Raw genomic sequence first — 12,867 nt, 5'->3', positions numbered from 1 at the left:
ATAAACACTAAAGTGAAAAGTTTTTACTGCTGGGATGAAAAAACTAGCAGGACCACCTCAAACTAGAAATGGGCATTTTGTCCAATATGCACATATGAAAACAGAGGTAAACAAATATGTGCAGGCAAGCATGAAGAAAGTCCTTTCATAAGAAACAATAAAAAAAAAAAAAAAAAAGGTAAGTCCTTTCACTCGGTCACATCCAACCAAGTTTGAACCCAGGACCTACTCCTGGAATCCTCAATTACAAAGATCCACAAACTTCCTTTTTAGTTAAGTTTGAGTTGAATTTCTGTAACTTGTAATTGGTGAGGTTATGAACATTAGCAAACTCCAAACGGAGAACAATTTAGGGAGGCAATTTTTTTCTTTCTTTTTTTGCTTTTTAGGGCTACAGGTGCTGCATATGCAAGTTCTCAGGTTAGGGGCTGAATTGAAGCTGCAGCTGCTGACCTATGCCACAGCAACATGGAATCTGAGCCACATCTGCGACCTACACCACAGCTACGGCAACACCACATCCTTTAACCCAGTGAGCAGGGCCAGGGATCAAACCCAAATCCTCATGGATACTAGTCGGGTTTGTTACCATTGGGTCACAGAAGGAACGGCTCAAGAAAAGGCAAAAAGCCAAAAAAAAAACAAAAAAAAAAAAACTTCTTCAAACTGCATACCTATTTGTCTACTTTGCTGTATATAAATTATACTCTATTTTTTTTGAAACATCTGTGCCCCTATAGTCCTACTCCAGGGAATACATCTTAGAGATACCAGTTTTTTAAGGGAAAACATTGTATGTACATGGTGTTCACTCATTACAACATTATATGTATCAAAAACATAAAAATAACCTCTAAGTCCAATAAAAGGAAAATGATGCAACAGAAAGTATTTATTTTTAAAAATTATAAACTCCAGGAGTTCCCGTGGTGGCGCAATGGTTAATGAATCTGACTGGGAACCATGAGATTGCAGGTTCAATCCCTGCCCTTGCTCAGTGGGTTAAGGATCCGGCGTTGCCGTGAGCTGTGGTGTAGGTTGCAGACGCGGCTCGGATCCTGCGCTGCTGTGGCTCTGGCATAGGCCGGCAGCTACAGCTCTGATTCGACGCCTAGCCTGGGAACCTCCATATGCCACAGGAGCGGCCCAAGAAAAGGCAAAAAGACGAAAAAAAAAAAAAACCTATAAACTCCAAAGTTATACTAAATCATTAAAAAAAAAAAGCCTGTAACTAGTGTTAAATAAAACTAAGGTAAAATACATATGCACGTAGTCAAGGGCTTGAAAAGAAATACAAAACTAGATAAACATAAAATACTATTTATAATAATTCAAAAAATAGGAGTTTCCGTTGTGGTTCAGTGGTTAACGAACCCAACTAGCACCCATGAGGATGCGGGTTGGATCCGTGGCCTTGCTGAGTGGGTTAAGGGTCCAGCGTTGCCATGAGCTGTGGTGTGACCCCTAGCCTGGGAAACTCCATATACCACAGGTGCAGCACTGAAAAGACAAAGTTTATTAATTAATTAATTAATGTAAATAAGAAAAATTTTAGAGGAAATATATAGATATGATACTAAACACTGACGAAAGAAATTTTTAAAAGATCTAAATAGATGGAAATGTTACCTTGTTCAGAGAAGACTCAAAACAGTAAAAATGTCCAACGTCCCCAAATTGATTACAAGTGTAATATAATTCCTATTAAAATCCTAGATTTTTTTGTAGATATACACAAGGTTATCTGAAATTTATATGGAAACACAAGGATTTAGAGTAGCTAAGACAATTCAGAAAACAGATAAAGTGGGAGGAATCACTCTACTCATAATTGGTAGAGACTCACAAGCTACAGCAATAGAGACTGTGTGGGGTATTGTCAGAAGGATGGACACATATATAATGGAATGAAATAGCAAACCAGAAATAAACCCACACATGTACTGATTTTTTTTTGCTTTTTAGGGCCACACCCGAAGCACATGGAGGTTCCCAGGCTAGGGACTGAATCGGAGTTGTAGCTGCTGGCCTACCCCACAGCTCACAGCAATGCCAGATCCTTAACTCACTGATCAAGGAGATAGAACCTGCATCTTCAAGGATGCTAGTCAGATTAGTTTCTGCTGCGCCATGACGGGAACGCCAAGTACTGATTTTTAACAAGGGTGCAAAGGCAATTCAATGAAGGAAAGACATTCTTTTCAACAAATGATACTGGAACAACTGGATGTCCTTAAGGAAAAACAAGAACTTAACCTAAAGCTCGTGTTATACAAAATATAACCCAAAATGAGTCTGAAAGTTAAATGCCAAACTGTAAATTAAAAAAAAAAAAAAAAGAAAAGAAACTCAGAGTTCCCACTGCGGTGCAGTGGGTTAAGATGTGGCATTGTCTTTGTCCCCAGCCAGGTACAGTGGACTGAGGATCCAGCATTGCCACAGCCGCAATATGGGTTGTGGCTGTGGCTCAGATTCCATCCCTGGCCCCAGAACTTTCATATGACACAGGTGCAGCCAAAAAAAAAAAAAACCACCAAAAAACTTTGTATGCAAAAAACCTATTAAATGGATGAAAAGATAAGCTACATCCACACCACAGAGTACTCATGGACTATTACCCAGCAATTAAAAATTAGGAACTCTTGGGAGTTCTCGTCGTGGCACAGTGGTTAACGAATCCGACTAGGAACCAAGAGGTTGCGGGTTCTGTCCCTGCCCTTGCTCAGTGGGTTAAGGATCCCGTGTTGCCGTGAGCTGTGGTGTAGGCTGCAGATGTGGCTTGGATCCCGCGTTGCTGTGGCTCTGGCATAGACCGGCGGCTACAGCTCCGATTTGACCCCTAGCTTGGGAACCTCCATATGCCGAGGGAGTGGCCCAAGAAATGGCAAAAAGACCAAAAAAAACAAACAAACAAACAAACAAACAAAAAAATTAGGAACTCTTGATACACACACCAACTTGATGGCTCTCAAGGGCATCGTGTTGCGTGAAAGAAAAAAAATCCAATTTCAAAAGGTCGTCATCATAGCTGTATGATTCCATTTATACACTATTCGTGAAATGGCATGAGAGGTGGAGAGATTCGCTGCCGAGGGCTGGGGATGGTGGGCAAAGTAAGCAACATGGGTATGACCCCAACGGGTGGCATGAGGGACGGCTTCGTGGTGATGGGACAGTTGTGTATCCTGACTGCAGAGGTGGTTACCCAGATCTTCACAAGGGAGAAAACCAGAGAATTACTGCGCCCATGGCCACTCCCGGTGTTCACGTTGTCCTCCAGTGACGCAAACGGAACCACTCGGGGAACCCGGGTGACGGGCACACTGGATGGCTTCGTACTATCTTGGCAACTCCTTGTGAATCAAAATAAAACGTTGAAAAAAAAAAAATAACTTGTTGACTTTTATTAGTGTAAATAAACACTGAAGCACATACTGTAATGGAAATTTTTTTTAACTTGACAGAAAATTGCACAGCAGAATCTCCAAATGGCTCTAAGCTGAGAAGAATATGCTAATTATAGGTAATGCACCTGGAATTTTCCGTACCACACACTGTCTCAATATAGACCCTCAGTGACTCAACTCTGAGCAAACAAAGTATTACAACTTTGCCCACACCCGGTTTCTCGGTCTTATCTATAAGGAAGACCAGCCATTTACACAGGCCACGCGGGCAGCAAACCTGCGCGCCCACCGACCAGTGCTCCTCCCTTTCCACCGTCCACTGCAGCAGCCCCGGCGTCACCGCGCCCTCTCACCGCCTCCCACCTGGACCTTCTCTTGACTGCTGGTTGGGCCGCCAGGCCCTCCCAACCCCTTTAACGCTTCCTGCACACACCTGAGAAACCAATCTCCCCCAACATCACGTTTTTCATATCCTGTGTTGCCCAGATGGAAGAACTTTTTAAAACAGAAATAAAGTTAAGGAGACATATTTCAGTTTAATTTAAGAAGAAAAAATGTTTAAAAATAAACAGAAAGCAATGTTGGAAAAAGCTGCTTCCAGAGGCAGGAAGTGCTGTGTCACTAGATAGATTCAAGTACATGGAAACCTGCCTGAGCCTGGGAGACCTACTCCAGCCACAGAAAAGAACGCTCTAATTCTGCATCATCCCCCGACAGTGCAGCCTTCCTGACCTGGCGTGCCAAGCCTCCTCTAAAATCTAGCTCCCAGCTCTTTCCTGTCCAACCTCTCCTCCCCGCCACCCCTCCTCTCCAGACAGGGCCCTCGCTGTTCCCAAAGCATATCCTGCTTGGTCTGCTGGTTTTCTTCCCTAAACAACTTCTTCCTTCTTTCACCTTTCAAGACCCAGTGCACCTTCAGGAAGCTTTTCTAACCCAGTGTGTACCCACCTACCCCAGTCTATTCCTTGCATGCCACTCACACTACTACTAGGTTACTGTTGTGTCCAAGTGTCCTGATTATAAGCTCTGAGACAAACAGGAAAAACAGCTCCTGTCTGCTAGAAGCCAGTTTCCCTTCACCAGAAACCACACGCGGCCACCTGGCCCTTCCCCAGCTCTGCTCTCTAACACAAGCTTCTCCGCAGGAAGTCCACTCCGGCCCAGCTCAGCCAACGCTGGCCCCATCACTCGGCAGAGGCTCGTCGGAAGCCATGGGGGAGCACAGAGAGGCGCACAGATTCTGGGGGCCTTCTCCGCCCTCGTCCACCCGGAAATGCCCGTGAGCTGCAGTGAAGAAGTTACTCAGGCAGCAGCCGAGTCTCTGGTCTTGGCCTTTGAGATCCGTGAATTGTCATTTCCGGATTAAAAAACCCTCTTCTGGGAGAGCCTATTCCTCATCATTCCACTTCTGATTTACCATCACCGGTGCTCCTTTCCTAAGGTCTCCCCTTCTCAAACCAGTTTCATTTAGGCCTTTCCATCTCTGGCCCGTGGATGTCCCCTCACCAACTAAGCACCCTCTTTTTCTCATCAGAGCCCTATTCAGGATTCATGAAATACATTCAGATACTCTTTTCCAGGTATTGTTAAAATACGTATGTATAAAGAATGACTGCTAATGGAGACGAGATTTCTTTTTGGGGTGATAAGAACGTTCTGGAATTAAATAATGGTGACAGCTGCACAACTCTGTGATTATACTAAAAATCATTAATTTATATATACCCTAAAAGCATAAATTCCACGTTAAGTGAATTATATCTCAATTTTCTTTTAAGGGTGAGATTCACCACTGATACCCCTGTGGTTACATCTGACACCGGGAAGGAGAAGCAGTAATGTCTGAGATGAGCCTTTTCTCACAAACACCTTAGAGAACGTAGGGAATCATCTTCCTCCAACACTTCAGCGGCTGTCACGGACCAGGCACCACGACAGCGCAGAGAGCGTACCCTGCTGAAGCCGAGCAAGGGGAAGACAACCAATTATTGACCACTGTGATAAGAGCTAGGAAGAGGAAGTGTCAGGTAAGAATGACCCAATCAGGGTAGGGAATGTGGTGGTGGGCAGGGTCGCAAAAAGAAAAAAAAGCACCTGTTCACTGCCCAGGTAAAAGATAGGTCACAACTCGTTTGGGCTGATTGACAACACAATGGAACCCCCACAACGCAGGGACTTGGATACCATGCAGTTGATAACTGGCTCCCATCTACTACAGGAGAGTCACCTTGTTTTGAGGTAAAGAGACCCTGCATTTATGTATGTGAATGTTTTACCCACTGAGAGTGTTATGATAAGGCTTTCGTGTACTCATAAATGTTTATTATTCATGTAATCAGGGGCAAATTCAAAAAGAATATTAAGTTATGCTGAAAAACTGTACACATGCAAGTTTCTGGTTATTAATTACGACTGCACAGAAAGCACAGGGCTGACACAAACTCAAAGACAAAGAAGGCCTAATTTTTGGCTCAAAAGTATTATCAATACCTAAATCAACATTTATTTGAAAACAGTAAGCTCATACCTTTAACAGTCTGGGAAAACTGAGATCAGAGGTCAACCCATGGTCAAATCCAGCCAACTCTTTGTTTTTAAAGTAACTTTTATAGAACAAAGACATGCCCATTTGTTTATATATCCTCTACAGCTGCTTTCTCAACACAACTGCAAAACTCAATAGTGTCAAGAGCGCTAGTATGGCCAATAAGGTCTAAAACACTTACTACTTGGCCCTTTATGAAAAAAATACCAGCCTGTACCAGACAAAAGTAGCCCACATTAACTCAGAACAAAAAAAAAATCTTATACATCCTTGAGCAATTAAGTGTTCCAGTGGATAAGCAACAGACTTGAAATGCAAAGAATTCTAACTCGACTTCATTAGTCAATCTGCTATGGGGCTCAAGAAAAATCCTACTTACTCTGCATTTTATATGCCATTAAAATTCAGAGCACTTAGGTCAGTGCTGCACAAGTGCTCAGGACCACTGAAAGCAGGTTTGGGAAAGGTGTTTGTATTAATTATCTTTTCCTGTCCAACAAATTACCCTCAAAGTTGAGCAGCTTAAAGTAACTATTTAACACCTCCCTGGAGTTCCTGTCGTGGCGCAGTGGTTAACGAATCTAACTAGGAACCATGAGGTTGCAGGTTCGATCCCTGCCCTTGCTCAGTGGGTTAACGATCCGGCATTGCCGTGAGCTGTGGTGTAGGTCGCAGACGCGGCTCGGATCCCGCGTTGCTGTGGCTCTGGCGTAGGCCGGCGGCTACAGCTCTGATTGGACCCCTAGCCTGGGAACATCCCATATGCCGCGGGAGCGGCCCAAGAAATAGCAAAAAGACGAAAAAAAAAAACCACCTCCCCAAGCCCTCAGGAATTCAGGGTTGTTTGGGACGGCCATCACCTGAAACTTGCCTAGAGCTAAGGGATCTGCTTTCAGTGTGGCTTGCTCACATGCTTAGCAAACTGGTGCGAGAGATCTCAGTTCCTCTCCTTAGGACCTCCTGAGTGTCCTCCTAACAGCAGCCAGCTTCCCCCAGAGTCAAACGTCCATGAGATGGAACATACGACAACGCTCTCATGACTGTGCTTCACCAGTAAAGAGCCTAACTTCCACACCACATTCTATTCACCAGAGAACCAGCACCTAAGTCCAACATACATTCAAGAGGATCACAGTTAGGGCCCGCTTTTTAAAGGAACAGGTGTAAAAGAATCTGCAGGCGTATTAACGTCACTTGAGGGTTTCAAATGACAAGAGCTTCAACAACAAAATTAACAAGTTCTGGTTGACTAAAGAATCTGTGCTTAAGGGAGTTCCCATCATGGCTCAGTGGTTAACGAATCCGACTAGGAAGCATGGGGTTGCGGGTTCGATCCCTGGCCTCACTCAGTGGGTTAAGGATGCAGCGTTGCTGTGAGCTGTGGTGTAGGTCGCAGATGCGGCTTGGCTCCCACGTTGCTGTGGCTGTGGCATAGGCCGGGGGTTACAGCTTGGATCCCACGTTGCTGTGGCTGTGGCATAGGCCGGGGGTTACAGCTTGGATCCCACGTTGCTGTGGCTGTGGCATAGGCCGGGGGTTACAGCTTGGATCCCACGTTGCTGTGGCTGTGGCATACATAGGCCAGCAGCTACAGCTCTGATTCGACCCCTGGCCTAGGAAACTCCATGTGCCGAAGGACCGGCGCAAGAAATGGCAAAAAAAAAAAAAAAAAAACGAGTCTGTGCTTAACCATCTTCATTTATTTATTTTTTGCTTTTTAGGGCCGTACCAGTGGCATATGGAAGTTCCCAAGGCTAGGGTTTGAATGAGAGATGCAGATGCCGGCCTACACCACAGCCACAGCAACTCGGGATGTGAGCCTCGTCTTCGACCTACACCACAGTTCACAGCAACACCGGAACCCTGACCCACCAAGCAAGGCCAGGGATTGAACCCACATCCTCATGGAAAGGAGTCAGATTCATTTCCACTGCACCACAACAAGAACTGCTATTTTGTTCTGATAGGAGAGAGGCTGCATCACCATTTGTTAACATTCTTCAAAGAAGGAAAGTAAGCCAACAGGAAAAAAAAAAAAAAAGCCAAGCGCTTCAGCTTTCACATCTGATACTGTAACGATGACATGAAACCGTTATGTTTTCACTTTAGTTGCAGGCGTTTTTTTTTTCCCTGCAAGGAGAAGGGAAATTATGGTGAATAGATCATAAATAATTGCAAAGTTGGACTAAGACAAGAATTTATGATTCACAGCCACATAAAAGACTCAAAAATACAAACAAAAACAACAGAATTTTTTTTTCTTTTTATGCACCCGTGGCATATAGAAGTTCCAAGGTTAGGGGTCGAATTGGAGCTGGAGTTGCCAGCCTACACCACAGCCACAGCAACACCAGATCTGAGCCACATTTGAGACCTACACCACAGCTCACGCCAACATCGGCTCCTTGCCGATGTCAGGGATCAAACCCGAGTCCTCATGGATCCTAGCCAGGTTTGTTACCACTGAGCCAGGACAGAAATTCCCCAGAAACTTAAATATGCATTTACAGTTTGGAGGTGGGGGTTGCTTAGGAAGGGTGTATTATACCATGATTGCTACAGGTTTGTATCAGAGTAACTTTTGAAACAAAGAACATATACAGCTGGGGGCAAGGGGAAGGGGGAGTTACGTGCATCAATTAAAAGTATTTTTAAAATAAAGGTCTTAGTCACTAGACTCATGAACACTTGACCAAATGCACCTGTTAATGCTGTGAGTTGCATCAGAGGAGGCAAGAAGGCCTGGGAAACAAAACTTTCTCACAGACGACAATGAAGACCAGCCATCCTGGCTTCCTCAACAGGAAATTCAAAAACTGTCCTCAATTGGACAAACCGCTCTAAAATAAATTCATTCAAAACCCACTCTACAAGACTGAAAGTTGCCCCCGCAAAATTCAAGTCCACCCAGAACCTGAGAATGTGGCCTTATTTGGAATCAGGGTCTTTGTGCATATAATCAAATTAATGTCATACTAGGTTAGGGTGGACCCTAATTCAGTGACTAATGTCCTAAGAACAGGGAACTTCACGCCCAGAGACACAGGGAGAATACAGAATACCATAGGGGGGAAAAGTCAGAGAGGGGAGTGGTGTGTCCATAAGCCAAGGAACGCCAGCAACAACCAGCAGCTAGGAAAGAAAACAGAACAGATTCCTCATCTAAGCCCCCAAGAAAGAATACACACTACTGACACCTTGATTTCAGACATCTGACCTCCAGAACTTCAAAAAAATTAATTTCTGTTGTTTGAAGCTACCAAGTTTGTAGTAATTTATTATGGCAGCCAGAGAAAACTAATACATCCACCTAGCTAGTATCAAGGAACTTAAATGTTCTCGTCATTTGCTGTGTTAGAAATATTTATTCACAAACTCAGAACAACTGGAGACGGCATCTCCATTCAGTGCACTGCCCTTTGGGTACTATCACAGGGGATGTGACTAAAGACTCCAAGGTACTGTGCACACTGCTGTCCGCTTTCAGAGCCACCCAGGTTCACCAAGGCCAGAAGTACATGCAAGGGTTAGGGAGTCAGTTCACCTTAGCGGACAGCCCACAGTCCTAAAAACAAAACCACAACAAAAAGACCGAAGTTTTTGTTGAAGTCCTCACGCTGGACCAGATGTTTAACACAAAAGGACAGGTTTCAAGAAGTTAATCTTGGAGTTCCCGTCGTGGCGCAGTGGTTAACGAATCCGACCAGGAACCATGAGGTTGCAGGTTCGGTCCCTGCCCTTGCTCAGTGGGTTAACGATCCGGCGTTGCCGTGAGCTGTGGTGTGGGTTGCAGGCGCAGCTCGGATCCCGCGTTGCTGTGGCTCTGGCTGTAGGCCGGTGGCTACAGCTCCGATTCAACCCCTAGCCTGGGAACCTTCATATGCCGTGGGAGCGGCCCAAGAAATAGCAACAACAACAAAAGACAAAAAAAAAAAAAAAAAAAAAGAAGTTAATCTTCCAGACTGAATGTCTGTCCTCCTTATCCTACTTGTGTTGCAGCATCACAGTGATGACACTTTTTATAGTAACCACTGGTAAGCCATGAGTTACAATATCACTTTTTATTACTTCTAAGTTTCCCAAAACATGATTCCTTTAAGCTCACATTTAAATTACTTCAAACTCAAACAAGCGCAGATATGCATGGCTGATTTAACACACCAGTTGGACAAAATGAGGCCATTTCTAGGGTAGTTTCAGAATGGCTGGACTTTTTTCCATTTCCTTAGCCCTATACCTTCAGCATGAGCTAAGAGATGTTACCTAGGATAAAAGATGAACCTCTGACCCATTTATTTTCTATCAAATTGTGTTATAACGTTTTTAAGACTCTACTATTACCTGGAACACCCAAGAGAAGTGGACTCAGTAGAACATCTCCAAAAAAGACATTCCTTTGTTTGCATATAAGCTTAAGCCAGTACAACTTAATACATCTCCAATAACTGAATATTCTAAGTTACCTGAGCAACCAGCAAGCACGTGAGAATGAAAATATTGACCACAAAAAAGTCACCTTTAAGGATTATTTTTCTAGAAAGACCTACCTCTCTATACATAAATAGCACTATTGACCTACCTTGTTTTCGAACATCTTCCACAGCAGCCACAAGCTCCTCCTTGAGAAACTGACTCTCCTTCGCAATTTTATCCCCCTTCTCCAAGAAATTCTCAGTTGCTTGTTCAACAGATGCAGCCAACACATGAGCCTTCTTAGAACGACCTCTCTTCTTATTGGAGGGTCCCTTACTATTGGTGTTTACCAGAGTTGTAACCTAAAATTTCATTTTTGAAAATTAAATTGTAGTCAATTAAAATTTAAAAAAAAGCAGAAAGACTAATATCTTTAAAGATAGCAAGAATAAGTCATTCATAATAAGATGAAGAACCATACTTTTGAGATTCCACTAAAGATTTACAAGTAACATACAACTCTCTGCATGTTTAAGATCTCTGGGAATGATACTCTATTTAGCTTCCAAAATAATTATCTGTCTCAATGTCTAAGGTAAGGAATATAATAAATACTTTAATTCCGCAAACATGATCATTAGGTTTTACAAATTAAAAACTGCTAACAAACAAGCTACACATCTCTACTGTATGTCAGAAAGTTTAAAAAGATGTTAACAATGAACTTAATTAGCTTTGCCTGAAGGTTACATTTTTCTAGGTTTTAAACGTCTACAAAATGTTTTAAGACAACGTGCTTCTGAAATTTTTTCATAGCTTATTCACACAAATCTCAGCAACTAATGAGGAAAGGTCCTTAATAAAGAAAGGATGACTGCCCAAAGCAACCTCCTGTGACGGTATTTTAAGCCTTAGACATTACCCATCGTTAATGCACATAATACCAGACGATCTGTAGGCTGAAGGTGACTCAAGATTTGTTTTTAGGGGAATCTGCCCCGCAAAGACCCACTGAGAGCTGCAGCAGATGGGCTCCAAGGAAGTAAATATTCTAGGCTTACCACACTCCTACTTGCTTGCTTATTTATTTATAATACTAGTTTATATTTATGCACTAGAATGGAGTCTTTTTTAAAAGGCAGCACATGTCACTACGTCTCATTTTGGCACTCACGCCCTCTTTCCCTCTCTTTTTCACACACACACACACACAACACACACACACACACACACACACACACACACACACACACAGAGTAAAATGTTCCAAAACACTAAAAGTGCAGTTAGGAGCCAACAATTACTGTCATCACATTGTGGTATCTGCACTTAGAACATTCCAAACCTACACCCTCAAATTAAATGACCTGCTAATTGATCCTAGACAACAAAAAGTGTGTTAAGCAGGACGAAGAGATTTAATGGTCAAAGCTCCATATCCTCTCTTTCTTGGAAATGCTTTCAAGTACATTGAAACATATAGGGTAGTGGCACTACATACAACTAGCCCCTATTACTGTCAATAAGACTGAAGAAAACGGCAGCAACTATGGGCCAAATGAATCCACACATCAATATTTAATTGTTATTCGAGACGAACTAGCTCATTACTTTTTTTTTGGTTTTTTTTTTTTGGTTTTTTTTTGTCTTTTTAGGACCACACCCGAAGCATATGGAGGTTCCAAGACTAGGGGTCCAATCGGAGCTGTTGCTGCCAGCCTACACCACAGCCACAACAATGCCAGATCCAAGCCACATCTTTGACCTACACTACAGCTCACGGCAATGCCAGATCTTTAGCCCACTGAGCGAGGCCAGGGATCGAACCCACAACCTCATGGTTCCTAGTCAGACTTGCTTCTGCTGCGCCACGATGGGAACTCCCTAAACTAGCTCATTACTATCAGCCTAAACTCACCCTCCAATTAAGGCTTTGAGGAGTTCCCTGGTGGCTCAGCAGGTTAAGGATCCAGCATTGTCACTGCTGTGACTTGGGTTTGATCCCCGACCTGGGGAACTTTCAGGTGGCGAGGCCAAAAAAAAAAAAAAAAAAAAAAAAAATCAATAAAACTATCACTCTTATGAGAAAAGAATCTGAAAAAAAAAAATGGACATGTGTATACATATAACTGAATCACTTTGTTGTACAGCAAAATTATCAGAACACTGTTAACCAACTATACTTCAATAAAACTTTAAAAAAATGAAAGAAAAAAAAAGACTTGAACTAAATAACCTTGCCCCGTGTTTGTGACCCAGGCCTTTGCTATGGCACCATGTTACAACTATGTATTTGCTGGCAGATTCTTACCTGGGTGACAAGAGGCTCCAACAGTCTTTCAACTGCCAGAGTCCTGATCTCTAGGCTCTTGGGATCCCATTTGAAGTTTATGTTGCCTGTGTGAACAGCAGTCATTTCTGAAAGAGAAACAAAAAGCCAAAGTTAGGCAAATTTCAAACACAAACATGAAACATAGAATACTTCTTCTCCTACTCAAGGAC

The 12,867-nt window shown here is 43.1% G+C and overlaps 1 protein-coding gene across 5 annotated transcripts in view; it reads right to left on the bottom strand.

Annotated features, from left to right (window-relative positions):
• The window catches only part of CTNNA1 (catenin alpha 1), a 187,718-nt gene that overhangs the window by 138,871 nt on the left and 35,980 nt on the right, over positions 1–12,867 (bottom strand). For all 5 annotated transcript variants that reach the window (XR_014838850.1, XR_014838852.1, XR_014838851.1 and 2 more), the window contains exons 2-3: positions 12,677–12,783; positions 10,532–10,727 (exon numbers count right to left, since the gene is read on the bottom strand). Coding sequence is in view for 1 of the 5 variants with exons in the window: in XM_003123988.7 (XP_003124036.3) it covers positions 10,532–10,727; positions 12,677–12,781 (301 nt within the window). In the remaining 4 variants the exon portion in view is untranslated. The remainder of the gene's footprint in view (positions 1–10,531; positions 10,728–12,676; positions 12,784–12,867) is intronic.

The sequence above is a fragment of the Sus scrofa genome, chromosome 2 (assembly GCF_054392235.1).
Source record: "Sus scrofa isolate SSC_HxYL_T2T_F1_AM1 chromosome 2, Sscrofa_HxYL_maternal_Yorkshire_Landrace_v2.0, whole genome shotgun sequence".
NCBI classification, from domain to species: Eukaryota; Metazoa; Chordata; class Mammalia; order Artiodactyla; family Suidae; genus Sus; species Sus scrofa.
This window is presented reverse-complemented; position numbering and strand designations above follow the sequence as displayed.